The 15,993-nt window shown below is 33.3% G+C and overlaps 1 protein-coding gene across 2 annotated transcripts in view; it reads left to right on the plus strand.

The window, feature by feature from the left end:
• The window catches only part of Smp_043670.1 (6-phosphofructokinase), a gene marked incomplete at its 3' end in the record, with an annotated part of 51,206 nt that extends 37,957 nt beyond the window's left edge, over positions 1-13,249 (plus strand). Inside the window, exons 10-15 of one of the 2 annotated variants that reach the window (XM_018797698.1) lie at positions 2,931-3,148; positions 4,104-4,347; positions 6,967-7,277; positions 9,114-9,244; positions 11,497-11,602; positions 12,555-12,672. In XM_018797698.1, the coding sequence (XP_018652714.1) occupies positions 2,931-3,148; positions 4,104-4,347; positions 6,967-7,277; positions 9,114-9,244; positions 11,497-11,602; positions 12,555-12,672 (1,128 nt within the window). Of the gene's footprint in view, positions 1-2,930; positions 3,149-4,103; positions 4,348-6,966; positions 7,278-9,113; positions 9,245-11,496; positions 11,603-12,554 lie in introns of both variants that reach the window. The other variant, XM_018797699.1, reaches the window with a different exon arrangement.
• Between the last annotated feature and the right edge of the window lie 2,744 nt (positions 13,250-15,993).

The following is a 15,993-nucleotide window of genomic DNA, read 5'->3' on the forward strand; positions in this document are numbered from 1 at the left end:
AGAAATATTAGCTAAACAGTCAGTATAGAGTAAAAATATATTATATAAAACCAAAGAATTAAAAAGGATACACTTCTTTTATATGATCCAAAACTATTCAATGTCAGAAAGAGTTTCAATGGTTCTAAGATCGTAATGCATAAGGTAGAGGAACTCATACATATGGCTCCGTAATAATCAGTCTCTGGAGCCATAACAGGGTGACAAAAACTCTATAAGCCTCGACCACATAACTTCAATATTGTTTGTGTGTACTCTGGTTGTGTAAGTTTATCATATTTATTATGGATATGTCCCTACAATACTCATACCACTGAACAGCTGAAGTTTCAGTAACATCTGCAATCATTGCAGCCAATGTCACTGATGCTTTTATTATACAGTTCACGGCAATTATCATAATATGCCTTAGTCTCAATCTGGATAGAACGAAAAAAGTTCCTATTCAAGCAAACGTCTTTCTCTAACATATGTTACATCGAAGGAAAACATCACGGTAGCCTGCACAAAATCTACAAGTCATTTGATAACCGCAATTACAAATAAAGGAACTTCTTACTAGTCCCAATCATTGTAGCCGCTTAATTGTCACGTCTTCTCTAAAATCCTCTGTGAATCGATTGTACATGAGAATCAGGTACTGAAATTGGCGCCGTGACCTTGAAACCCCTCAGACGCTTCTGATTGGCTCGTCCATAAATTATAGTCTCGCCTAATTTCGTTATCCTTGTATATTATTTATTTAGTATTATTAATTATCCATATTATTAAAAAGTATTAGATCATATTTTTATATTTATTTCAATAATCGTTTGTTTATGTCAAAAATCATGAAATCAAGTAATCGAATATGCGTGTTTTTTCTGTTTTTGTTGTTGTTTTTTGTTTTTCTGGACTATTATATGACATTCTATGAACTTTGCATGCTTCATTCGTAGACTTATCTTTGACATCATCAATATCAATGTCATGATCAATAGATGCACAGTTTAAATGTTTGGTTTGGAATGACTAGTGATTTTGATGACCTTCATATATATATATATATATATATATAAACTAAGATTTTTCATTATTTTATGCTTTCAATTATATTTGTCGGGTTCAGAATTTGAAGGAATGAATGACTAAATTGACAGTAATGTAGAAAATTGTAAGCCACTTATAGTCGTTAAGAAATCCTGGATCTCAGTTTTGTGCTATTCGGCACACGGTAATAAGGCTTATCGGCAATCTTGAAATGACTGGTGCTGTCTGTTGAATTAAAATCTGTATCATTTAATTTCATAAAATGAGACGTTACCATCTGAGATGTGCAGTTTGACGGATATCAAAGACATGAACAAGCATGACATCGGTTGCTACTCTCTAGTCATTCGACTAATTATAAGTGTACTAGTTCTTTAGTAGGTCAGGTTCAACCCAAAAAGTCCAATGGCTGAGTCTCAGACTATGAGGCGACGTGAGGGTGACGTTGGTTTAAGTCCCACAGGGATCAACAGTTCTCAAGACTCAAGATATACGTTGCTGATGAGTACGAATAAACACAAAACCTATGTCAACCGGAGTTTACTGCCAACTGGCTATCTCCAATTATCTAATATTTCAACACACTACACTCAATGTTGACTCATGTAGACTAGTGACAACTTTGATTGACAAATTATATCAGTACTCAAAGAACTGAACAAATATGACACTAGTTAATACTCAGAAATCAATCAATGGAATAATCATAACGTGAAATATTAACACCAATTAAAGTTGCGTGTTATGGTCCCACGATTATATAAATATTCCGTAAATTTTTCTAGTCTAGTGACTTGAAATACCGAATTCTAATGTCTTGGAGAGGTTACTGCTCTTGTAACTTTCAGATTGAGAACCATTCTACCATGTGGTTCTTCAAATAACTTTTTCTATACATTATTCTATTAGAAAACAATTCAACACATTAATCCAGGCAATAGGATAAACAGTAACCTACATTCTTATGTAGGATTGACAATTATTACTTTTCAAGGCTTAGATTATACAAACTTCGTAAATGTAATCGTAATCTTTTCCTGATGCTCAACAATTTTTCTCACCCTTTACCACTAACATGCGTAACAGTTTTGACTGATTTACACATCTGACATATTCTACTTTGCTGATGATTGAGTAGGTAACTGACTGACTTATATAATGGAAGATGAATCGTTATTTTTTCCTTCATTGGCTAATACTCTCGGGATAGTTAGGCTATATAGCAGAAATACTAGAACTCATAAAATGATAGACAATACCAATACAGTTATTTTTTAACATTTTTCACTAATGTCATTCTATTCTATGTTCGTTTTCTGATGCATCTACTTTTTTATCCATTTATACGTGTCGCTTTTTAGTTGAATACCTAAATCATCATTTTCAACCCTGAATATCATCATCTTCAGTAATACTTTAAAACTTTTCACAGTGTTACTTTATTTATTGTTATCCGCCAAAACCATGTACTGAATCCATGTTAATGTGCATCTTTATTTTGAAGATTGGTGTACAGATTGTTTTGTAGGACAACTGACCAATGTTAATTCATACTCTGTTCACTGATATCTTTTTTACGTTATCAGTATATCGTCATGAATAAAGATGAAACCTTATCAAAATGTTCGCATATCAATATGTACATTGCGTCATGTTTTTCTCTATACTTGTCACATAAACATATACATATTTTTCTGTAATCATATTGTTTACCAGATATTTTTTACTAATGTCTTCAATGAGTCACATTCATGTTTCTTTCAGTTTGCAGCAGAGACATCTATTATCGATCACTTCATTCACGATATAATTTAAATTATTGATGGTTTTTAAAATAGAAAATACATCACACACAACTTTTTCAAGTCTATGAATCAATTGTTCGTTTTCTTACATTTCAGAACAACTTGAGAATCGGTATCGTGAATGTCGGTGCTCCAGCTTGCGGTATTAATGCAGTAATAAGAGGATTTACTCGTTTGGGTATCACTAAAGGTTATAAGGTTATCGGAATACACGAAGGATTTTCCGGGCTTGTTAAAGGTGATGCTAGTGAAATACAGTGGGCTGATGTCCGTGGATGGGTGGGAATGGGTGGTTCTATGTTAGGAACACGTAGGTATGTAATCTGTGTTGTCAAATAATACTGTAATTAGGTTTTTTGACACTGGACTTTTGTCGAAAATTTTAAACTACTGTTAATTTATAAGTAGCCGCAAACTGTATCATCATTTTTGTGACCGGACCGACCTTGTCTTTCATGATTAGTCGCCAGTTAAATATAGCATATTTTACCTGTCCTATGGAATGCTGTATAGATTAAATGAAGTATTATAGCTATGGCAACAAGTTTTGAATTTGATATTTTCTCAGTAATATCTGATGAGTGACAGTTTTGTTGAAAAGTTGTTTATCAGCTCCTAATAGCACAGCAGCATTTGAAATGATGAGTAATACCTTTCACGTATTTAAGTAATTTATATCACCTTATCATCCAACACCTAGATATTTCAATTGTAAGGCGTTTAGAAATATTGAGGCCTAAAATAAAAATATTACAATCTGTCTAAAACAAGGAAAATTATCATTTATCATCTATTGAACTTTATGAATGTTGATCATCCATTAGGATAACACGCTTAAAACACCGTGGAGCAACATTATTGTTGTCGGCGAATCACTCAAAACTTTAGTTTTAAGGTTAATACTAACTTTTTCATTTTTAGTATGGTTTTATAGACTGCTAATATACTTTTATTTTATTTATTAGAGAAGAATTGTTGGAAATATTCGATTCATAAGGATAATGTTTGAGATACATTTAAAATTGTCATCTAAATATATCTTTCATCGAAGCATTTCAGTTTCGTGTCTCAAAAAATTAAACATTTGACTCAACGTTGCTTTCAGAACTGATAGAAGTCAGATAGATTGAAAATCCAATCGGTGTATGACTAGATTCATAAAGTTACTTTAGCCCTACGTAACCGTATTCTTGTCTTGTACTTCATGGTTTTGTTTCTACATACTAAATAAGTTTGCTTTCATTTTTATACTTTATTTCAATTATCTAGAGATACACCGAATGGTTTGGGTATAGATAAAGTAGCGGCGAAATTTAAAGAATTAAAATTAAGTGGTCTACTTATTATTGGTGGCTTTGAAGCGTACGAATGTATGATAGAACTGGTTGAAGGACGTGAAAAATATCCTGAATTATGTATACCTATGGCTATGGTACCAGCGACAATTTCTAATAATGTTCCTGGTACTGATTTCTCTTTGGGTTGTGATACAGCTTTAAATGAAATAACCTCTGTAAGTTATGTGTGTATTTTCAAGTTTTATATTTTGTTTCTGATTAGCATTTTAATATCGTTATTAGCTTGGAGAAATCGAAAAGGAATTAAAAAACTAGAGATTAGCGGTTGCATCCTATTTTACATCACCTTAGCGATGTGCTGGGAGGGGGGCCCAGTTCTTTCTGTTCTCATTGTAAATATGATACATTTAGATCGCGAAGATCGAGATAAAACCATACTCTTATAATTGCAATAAAGTAAGTATTTTGTTTCACTACTAATGTGAATCGCAATAAACTTGATTATTTGCTTATCACCCTTAATAATCCAATCAAGAAAACATTTGGAGTGGGTATTTTGATGTTTACTTCCATGAAAGACTGCTATTATCGCTGATGGAACCATTCAAAATCAAACTGTATTGATATATTTGGATTTAGATATACAACGATATTCTTTAGGAGACTTTCTGATTACTATTGCCATGGCTTTGTCATAACGTATTGAGAGCATCAGATGAGGAATGCTGAAGCGAAACACAGAATACTTGGTAAAGATGACAAATCGGTTAGTGAAGTATTGGATCTTCAATAGTTGAGGTATTTGGAATATGTATTATTTATGCCTAATCACGAACTACCCCGACTCACAATGCTTGATGGCATAAGAGTAAGTTAAAAAAAACAAAGATATCCAAATCAAGACACGGTGTCAGTCCATCAAGTTATCGACGTTCAGAGTATGCAGTCAGGATCCTTCCTTCAATATGTGGTTGGAGATGAAAAGTAATATAACCTCAAATCAGTTGCCGCGATGCACTCACAACTAATATTCCCTCATGTCTTCAGTTTTAGAACTATTTTTCAGACTTTTTATTCCGTGAATTTATTTATTCTTCTCAAATAACACTCTCTTTGATCAATCATATCTTCTATAAATAATAATATTACTTCTACTGCTTTGATATTCATCTTGACAATATCTTCTAAGCTGATATAATGCCGCCACTGGAACGAATGCACATTCATACCCGAATCTGTGTCTCTTGTGACTGATCATTGAACCAGTGGTTTCAATACAAACTCAATTTATTTCACCATCATACTTTCAAATATAATTCTAAATTTTCCATCTATATTTAATTCTAAAGCAACGAAATCTTCCTATGATCAGTGTTAATTTAAATTTTCCCCAAAATTTTTAGTGTCCAACGCGTAACAACTATAAGCAAAGATGGATAGTGGCTAGCAGCAGAATCCAGGATGCACGTTTCGTCCCATTTAGGACTCGTCAACTGGGTGCACATGCATCTCAAATTTGATTATTCACTGTGGACTTGCGATGGCGTTTGAAGCGAATGTTGCTGTTTTCGATCCCCAGAGTGAACATTAACTCTGAGATGAAGGTACGTTCAGTTGACGAGTCCTAAATTGGACGAAACGCGCATCCTGGATTTCACTGCTAGCCACTTTTTTGTAGATTTTTAATATTTTGCTGTTGTTCGAGATATGACGAGAAAAAAGTGATGTTAGATTTATTACATTAAATGTTAGAAATGAACTCACTATAAAATTAAGCTAAACCAATCACTAATCTATGATAAAAGATATTTCCCGGTGAAATAATGTTGCTTTTTAAATATTAAAAATATTACAAACTCAACCATCAATTAAAATATCCATTTAATCGTCTCTTCAACGGACTATAAAGTCTACATTGACCATATGATGGACGCTTTTGTTTATTATTTTGCTTAATGAAATAAAGGTCTTTTAACAATATAAAGTAAGATATAAGTATTATTTTTAGTTTTATACCACAGATTGACTTTTGTTAAACGACTATTGGAGGCCAGGAAGCACTGGATTGCTATTTCGCTCTAGTATTAGAACTTAGTGATACATATCTGTAATCTCACTATACGGTTTCAAATCAAGGCCTCTCAATGGATGTCCACTCTTCAGACCACTTAGTTAGTATCTAATGTTTTATATTACTTACTCGAACCAATTCGCGATATTTTGTGGGTAGAAAGTTGGCCACACTCGCATTTACAACTTTACTAGGGAGATAATCGAGGATCTCTATTTCTCTTAGAGAACACTTGGTCATTATAATCCCAGGATCAAAGTCTACTAGTGTAATTCTGAATTCAATCGCCTTGCAATATGTAGCATGACGACCATTTTATACGATTAGTGAAAACTGTTTTACTCCCAACATTCTTGAAGTCTAACGGTCACAACTTCAGCGCAGAATTTAGGAACATCTTGAAATAAGTCACAAATGAGCTGACTATTTTATTTTAGTTGAATGGATTTTATGAAGATCAGTTCAGTTTATAGATTATATTGGTGTCAGCGTTCGTCATGGGACCTGGATATTCTGAGTATGACCTGCTATGAGGTTGTGAATACGTTCTGGTAAGAGGCCCTATACTCGGACAAAGCAGCTATCCTTTTCATCCTAGTTATTATCGGTACCTCAACTGAGATAAATCTGTGACAAATATATCCTTAAGAAATCTTTTAGTTAATTAATCATTATCAATAATTATTGGTCACTATCCTCATTCTCTCTTCCTGTTATCATAGTTATTATTATTAATCTCTATTTAAACATAAACTTTTTCAAGGTTTTAGATAAAATTAAACAAAGTGCATTAGGTACAAAACGTCGTGTATTTGTTGTTGAAACAATGGGCGGTTATTGTGGTTATTTAGCTACAATGAGTGCATTGGCTGGTGGAGCAGATGCTGCTTATATATTTGAAGAACCATTTACAATTGATGATTTACGTGAAGATGTAGTACATTTACGTGCAAAAATTGATGATAATGTTAAACGTGGTTTAGTACTACGAGCTGAATATGCTAATAAATACTATACAAGTGAATTTATTCATCAATTATATGCTCAAGAAGGTCAAGGTATATTTGATTGCCGGTAAGTGATTTTTCATTATTATTATTATTATTATTATTATTATTTAAATCGAAATCGATCTAATTTTCATAATTAACATCATGAAATGATCTTAGTCAAATGATCATTGAAAACTAAGAAACATTCTAACCAGAGATGGATAGTGGCTAGCAGTGGAATCCAGGACGCGCGTTTCGTCCTATTTGGGACTCGTCAGCTGGATGTACCTGCATCTCAGAGTTGATGTTCACTCTGGGACTCGAAACATTCTTGTTATAATTTGTGGCCGCCAATTATTATATCCTGTGGCCTGGATGCCCTCTTAATGTATAACATGATAATACTGCCAATTAGAGAGCAGCGATTTATCGATTGGAACAGTGACACATGTAACCCGTACGAGCAGTCTAGAGTACTTGCCGGTCCTGCTTTCTGCCTAGCCCAGCTAGGCAAGTCCAGAATACCAATCTCAGCCTCTGCGGTATGAATCATTTATATTTCAAACATACTGAGTTTATATGCCAATCAACAGACCACATCGTACCATAAAATAAGAAACAACATTTGTACAAGATTCAGCCAAAAGTGACTGTGAATGTGGGGAACAGTAATCAATAGACTGGGGATAACTCAAGAACGGTAAATCATATAATAATTGTTCATTGGTCAAAACAAAGCCTATAATAAGAGGGACACGAACATGAATAGTTTAGTTAGTTAACAGTTATACAATAAAAATATATGTATAGTATTGGTTGATAAATAGATCCCAAAGTTACCATTCATTATCCTTATCGGGGCATAACAATTGTACAACTGTTTCATTTCAGTATATTGCTTTCCACCTGGAAATGAGCCTAAGACCTTTAGTTCTTGTGTCAAAAGCTTCATCTTCAAACTAATGAATCAATATCCAATGGTTTACATCCCTAACTTTAATCAATTCAGTGGTTGTTTACTTTAAATCAGTTCGTGGTATAAACAATCTACACAACAACCTATCGATTAACTTTCCTTGCCTACTTGGTAGGAATTAATCACCAATCAGACGTTATACAATAACGTGTAATCCATTTTCAGTTGTATAGAAACAGAGGCGTAATTTCTGTATCTATTGTTGAGTAATCAGTCAACTGACGTAATCTGGAATCAAACTAAGTATAGATTACTCATGATAACTGAACTGCTCACGTAAGACGAAAAAACTGACTGGTATAAATATTTCTTTCTCTTGAAATAACTGTGAAGAAGAAAGTCTTATAAGTAATTGTTTACTGTTTTATTGATACTTTGCCGCGCAACCAAGTCAACGATAACTTTAACTGCACAATTTAACCGTTCCTTTGTAGGTTTGTCTCTATTTTAATATATCTTACTGTCGTTGCTATATAAACAGATTAGTTTTAACATATTTTAATTTCTCTTGAGAATAGTAAAAACTCATTTGTCTAGATCTATTTTCCGTTCTTTTACATTGAGAAGCTAAGACAATTAATGTTGATAAGGTCTTATCGCTTGACAGAAAAGAATATTAGAAATTAATAAAAGGAGATTCTTATTCCAACTTAGAGTACGATACTTGAAATAAATGTAATGATTTTATTAGTATAGAGATATTTGTAGAAACTATACAAGTTTCGTAGTTCTCTTCATGAATCGATCTTAGCTGAACCACCATGGAAAATCTGGAAGGAATGAACGGTCGTCTCTAGCTGTATAACGCTATACTACTCTTAGTTACTATTAAGTAGTTCATGCTATAGTTGACTATTTTTAAAGCTTATTTCAATTATATTCATGTAAATATAACCAAAACTTTCACTTCATCAATATTTTTACAACTTTTCATATATTCAGTTGTAATGTACTAGGTCATATGCAACAAGGTGATAGACCAAGTCCATTTGATAGAAGTTTAGGTACAAAATTTGCATCGAAAGCAATTGACTGGTTAGACGAACAAATCAACGCTAATATACGTTCAGATTGTAAGTTACATATTGTTTGTTTACCTTTTTACATTCATATGATTACACACATAATTTTAATGCCTCTTGTCATTCACATTTTATCCTTTGTTATGAAGTTAAATTAGTAACCTAATGAGTTGCTTCATTTCAAAATCGAATTTTTTTAACCAACCTTCTACATTCAATAAGAACTTTCGTCTTGCTATGAAAGAATAGTTAGTTTTTATTCAGCAGTCTGGTCCGACCTTTTCAGGGAAATACTGAAAAACCAGAAATATAAATCTTTTTACGAATTAATTATGTACTAAACTACTGCCCTGAAGTGAATATTAACTCTGAGATACAGGTAAATTCAACTGAAAAGCCCAAAATAGGACGAAATGCACGTTCTGTATTTCACTTCTAGCCACGATTCATCTCTACTTCTAATGCTTGATACTTAATGTCAATATCAAGAATATCTGGACAAAATGTACAAATGGCTGGAAGAGACTGACCAGTTGTAGTCCTCAATGTTAATGGCAAGATTCAAACAACTAATACAAGTGTATTTCATTGAGATCGTGAATCGATCAATGTTAGACCACCATTGAAAACCTGTATAGTGTAATCATTTTAAAAATGTAGAGTTTGGAATTCGTTCGAATAAGAATGTGGATACGAGTCTTCAGTGTAAAATGTATTTAAAATGATATTAACAGGACAAGGGAAACTTTGCATATATATATATATATATATATATATATATATATATATATGGAGATCATATGCGAAAAACTATTCACTAAAAATATACAACTTTACTCTATGGTTGTAAATAAAACTGGTCGATAGATAATCTTTGCTCATGATGTCGTTCAGAAGTACTATGAAAGCCCCACGACCAAACCATCCAGCTCAGAAAACAAAACTTCATCAAGATAATCTTAATTTTTGAGTATTTCATCCGAACAAGCTTGAATCAGACTTCTGAATGAAAATTTCAAGTTGCTTTTATTTTCAGTCGCTGAGATTTCTACAAATATATGATTTCCTGTTCTACGTTTAGCTGCCAAAAGTCTTATTTGTATTGGTATATAAAAAATGAATTGATTTTCATTGTGTAAGGATAAACTCCAATTTCGTTTGCAATTTTGACCTTGCACCTAGCAACCAACCAAAATAAAGCGGGAATTATTATTTAAACCATCGTAACCCATGATGAAGGACGTGTTTCGTTTTCTGTCTTCTTTGCTGACTTACATGAAAAATGTAAAGTTTTCTACGATAAAAATACCACTCCACCATGCTACGGACGTGTCAAGTGTAGGCCATACAGTCATGGTGGAGAAAAAATTACAACATAGCACAAGACATACCTCCAATTAATTCTATGATAAACATTATTCAAAATATCTACAACTGAGTGATTACATAAATGAAAACATAACCTTAGTCGCTGATGACGTTACACACAGATGACTTGACAACGTGGAGTTTATCCCCAACCTTTTCATTTGCTTTAAATATTACTCTTGAGATTTAACATGACACCATTGTTATTGTAAAGGATTGGCTATGGCTATTAGGGTGAACACTAGGTGGTGATCAATGTCATGTGTGTCAAGTCCTTCTTAGTGCAGATCGGATGCTATCGATTAAGTAGCAATGTGGTCACTAGCCTAGGTGACTGGACACTGTGATCAATCAGTTGTGATTACATCTCAGTCCTACAGGAGGTCAGTCACGGCCCAGATAGCCCAGTGATAACTGTCCACGAATCCGTAGTTGATAACAATTTTGTAAAGGAAAATAAAAATCAAATCAGGCGCAGATTAATAGTGTTCAAACCCAAAATATAACGTTATCGTTTTGTAATATCATCGTTCCATGGTTTACACCATTGACTTACCTCAGTTAGACAACCAGGGAGTATTGAACAGCTGTTTCCTCCTAGTATGAGACTTCTTAGTCGAGAGTACTTACCACCACTCTGGGGATCTAACCTAGGATCTCTGATGTCGCAGCTAACCTCATGACTGTTAAGCTGGTATTTAATGCTGTACATTCCTAGCCACAATCACTCCTCGATATTGTGACGTCATCTCCTATTACCTGGTGAGGATAACTATCTCATATCTGAGATACTTACGTTAGTAATACGACGATGTATATGTCAACTAAATGACAGAAACCGATAGTTAAAAATTTCTGTAAGACCCCTTTAACATCTGTAATTATCTTGGTTTATATTTTTTTGCTTATTTTTTTGTTTTATTTTTATAAAACAGCTACAGTCTATACACCAGGACATTTATGTTGTACATTAATTGGTATTGTACGTCGTCAGACAACTTATTCAAATATTATGGAATTAAGAGAACATACAGATTTCGTGTAAATGAATTTTTTAAAACTTATTTTTAAAAGATTTAATTATATTAAGATGATAATGATAATGAAATTACTTTAAATAGTTCCATTTAAAATAAAGGAAAAGGAAGTTTAATAGTTGAAAGAATGAGTCAATTAAAACTAGACCATCATAGAAAACCTAGGAGCACTGAATGACCATTTCATCTCAGTATTGGGACTCTTCAGCCGTACGCATCCACAATCTAGTGCGATCCAGTGCTTCAAGGTTTTCAATGATGGTGTAGCTTAGATGGACTCGGGAAATCCACTGTAACAACCTAATATAATTTACGACAAACAGAAAAAATATGATTATTAAGTAAACAGGGCATAGCCATGTAATGCCAAACAGTTAATGTGATGGTGGGTGTTTAATCTTATCATTGCTGAGATTGTTTATCGATCACACTTTACAGGGATGAAATGATATTCATTTGATATAGGTAAGATCATGAATCAATTGAAGCTAGACCATCATCGAAAACCTGGAAACACTGGACGGCCGTTTATTCCTATTTTGGGACTCCTCAGCAGTGCGCATCCACGATCCCGCCTCACGAGATTCAAACCCAGGACCTACCAGTCTCGCGCTAGAGCACTTAACCGATAGACCACTGAGCCGGCATCCAACGGTGTTAATGTCTAACTTCAACCAATCCACGAAATTGCGCGACCAACTTCAATTGTACTGAGGTAGAAACCTGTCTTTACCTGACATGAATTAGCTCCACTGGCCACGACTTCTCACTAGAACTCCAGGAATTACCTCATGGAGCCAGTCACTACTGAGCATATCATATTCGTTTGTGCACTTTTATTTCCAGTTATTCTCTCTCTTTAACTAATATTAGTGTATCATTTATGAAAATAATCTTTATCAAATTCTCTATTTATTTGATACTATATTTCTTTTTATTCAATATCTTCTTTATAGACATCGTTTACCAAAAGAAGAATGGTGGCTTAGTTTACGTCCATTAATGCGTATTATGGCTAAACATGATAGTCTTTATGAATCAGAAAGTATTATGGCTGGTACTGATAGAAAATAATTACTTTTTCTTTTATCATACATATTTCAACTTATTCAATATTAGTTTTGCTTAATTTTCATTCATAAAATCAGATCTTATTATTATTGTTAATATCGATAATTTTTTTGTCTTTTTCTTGTTGTTTTCTTCACTGATTTATTCGTTTACTTAGTTACTACTTATGGTAATTCAACCAACCTTGTCCATCTTATTCTGCTTTATTGAAGATTAATCAATAATATGTATTGTAACCCTACAAGTTTAGTTAAATTCAATATTATAAATCAGTCATTTTAACCTTTCAAAACCAACACCGATCGCCTTTACTATAGTTGTAGAAAATGAAATTTAATTTAGCCCTTTTTTTTCAAGAAAAAAAAGGAGAAAAACAAAGTAAAGAAAAACGAAAGTTATTGCTAACATGTTCCTTTCATTCTGTTTTTTTTTCCTTTTTTTGTCTTTTAGTGAGGGTATGTAGTATTGTCCTAGTGCAATATTTAAAGTTTTGTCATGTTTTCCGTTTTTTTTTTTGTACAACAGAGAAATTATATAATAAACACTTTGATTTTCATGTAATAAATCGTTCAACCATTTCTGTTTAATTTTTTTCCATAATTTATATGACATAAAAAACTCCCCTTGAAATATCCTCCCCTTAAAATACCCAGTTTGAAACGTTTTAGTTATGCCAGAGTTGCCTCCCTAAATGCCCTGCTACGGACGAGAGTGTGGAGAATCCGCTCTTCCCCTCAAAATGCTCTCATATGGACACGCGTATATAGCCTCTGCCAGGGATGTCCTACTCACTGACTTCTTGTACCAAGGGTGTTGTTTACGAAATTGAGAGGACGAAAAGCCAATGTCCGTCGCTTTAACCGGGTTGGTGGACACGGAAGATCCACCTAGAGGAGTTGGAAAACCCTGATTCAAAACCAATTGTGCACATAGGCTGCAGTATCCTGAGTGAACAAATGGCGTATGAATCAATCGTTGGTCACTGGCTACTATGGGACTGCACCTTCTCACGATGCTCCAGTGCCTTGTGGATAAGATCTTTAGGTCAAAGCCTCCGGATGTGGCTCGCTAAGAAAACCACTTGTTTCGGTTTGGGCACCTAGGTAGTATCACAGCGCTCACAAAAATCAAATGAGATTTGTGTGGCGCATGTATATCTGGTACCTCTTTGTTCCAATATTTATGTGTTCAAATAAATGAATATGCCAGAGTGTAGTGAAGGTTAATTTTAAACATAGAGATAGAATAATATATACAAGTCAACAACAAATTTCACAACTAACTGATCATTAAATAGTGGCTAATGTTATGTTAGCCTATTCTTTTAATGACGGTCGAATACTGTTTTTATGAATGAATACTTCTATGTTAACAACTAATTACGTATTTGATTCAAAATTACAGAATGTCTTCACAAAATATGAGAACCATATATTAAATACTTCATTTGCAAATCTCCCATCAATTGTCATCCACATTCTCCATGATTCTTCCAATTCACAATTCCTTTTTATTCCCATTTTTTCAACTCAATCTTCTTGGCCTCCTTCTGCCAGGCATTCCACTTCTGATTGGTGTAACATACTACGTACATCTTTCGACATAAGTAGCATGCATCACACTGTCACTCACGTTTCAACTCTGCCAATATATTGAGATGTTCGGTGGTAGGAGATAGTTGGATAGGAAATCCTGCCTGATCTATGTTTCATACTAATTGACAATAGTCAACAAGGCGTACCTTTGATCTTGAGGGAACGGATTCTCCATGTACGATTCAAACCTACATCACTCAACTTAATACGTAAAAATTACAAACATGTTTCAACAAGCAGCAAACCTAGGTTCACAGTTTCCTCTCAATTATCTCCAACCACGTAAGATCTTGATATAATATATCAAAGTATAGGGTGTTCTTTATAGCTTAGATTGCTAATTTCACATTATCTAACTTGGATAATTTAGATATGCAAAAATAACACCATTATCTATATTTACATGAAACAATTAGAAGTAGATTATCTCGAAGAACAATAAACAAAATACCAGGTCAGTGGTTGAAATTTAGTTAAATATGATTTTATATTTAATGTCTATTGTATGTAAAACACAGAGCTTAACTACACCCCACAATGAGTTTGATTTAAAACTAACTGTTTACTTTACTATTAGCCGAAGCTGAATGATTCTAATATGAAAGATTATGGATAATAATATTTATTTTGTGTTTTAAGTTTATACAGGAAAAATTAAAATCCTTTGAGATTTGAATGAACGATTACAATAAAAGATAATAACTGACAGTTTTGGCCTCATGACGAGTCAATTAGAAGTTGTTATCAATGTTTTAACATCAATCAAAGTATATTAAAATGCAGTGAGGTTGAACTCCCTTCCATTATAGTTATTCAGGGTTTAAGACAGTATATGTACTTTTAATGGTATAATGTGCATCCATTACTCTACCAAGTATCTAACCTAAAACATTCAAGTAACACGACGAGCGTTTAACTCTTAAAATCACTAGGACAACATGTGGTGGTGTAATTCGAACTTCAGTCAATCCTTAATATATAAAGGAGCAAACAATCAATCCCATTGATGAATACTAATTCACTTATGACATGTTCGGATTATAATACCTTCTGTTTACGCCCATCTTTATGGAATTGTGCCTCCAAATGATCCAATAATCATCAGTATAGAGGTTTACGTAGGTTATTAAATATTTCTAACATCATTAATCAACCCATGTTATATGTCTACTGCAAAACCAGAAAGCTACCATCATTGAAGTTCAAATATGCAGGATGTTAACCAGTTACTTCCTGAAGATAATGAAAGTTGGTTACGAACTATCATTGATTGGTTTAAATTAGACATGCATGTCAGTTGTCTGAGGGTTAGAAGCTGACTTATGAGACAGAAAGACCTAGATTCGATTCCAGATAGAGTTAAGGATGTACACTCCCGAGGAGTTTCATACCATAAACGAACTGCTATTCACTGCTTCCTAGTTTTCATCTGTTGTTCAACATGGGTTCATCTAATAATCATTTACATTGAGTAAAATCAAAAGATTAAAATTCTTGTTCAGCCGACCTCATAAAAATGAACGAATACTCAGATGAACATATGTACAAACATAGAAACACATACACAAGTATTTTTTTTATATTCATTATTCAAGAATACAATAAACTGATAAAGATAAACCTCAATGAAACAATCATAATATGAAAATGTATTAATTAGTTTTACTTAACTAGCTAATCATTTTAACATTGTAGAAAATCAGGAAAAATGAATTAAGATACACACACA

The sequence above is a fragment of the Schistosoma mansoni genome, chromosome 5, assembly GCF_000237925.1.
Source record: "Schistosoma mansoni strain Puerto Rico chromosome 5, complete genome".
In the NCBI taxonomy this organism is placed as follows: Eukaryota; Metazoa; Platyhelminthes; class Trematoda; order Strigeidida; family Schistosomatidae; genus Schistosoma; species Schistosoma mansoni.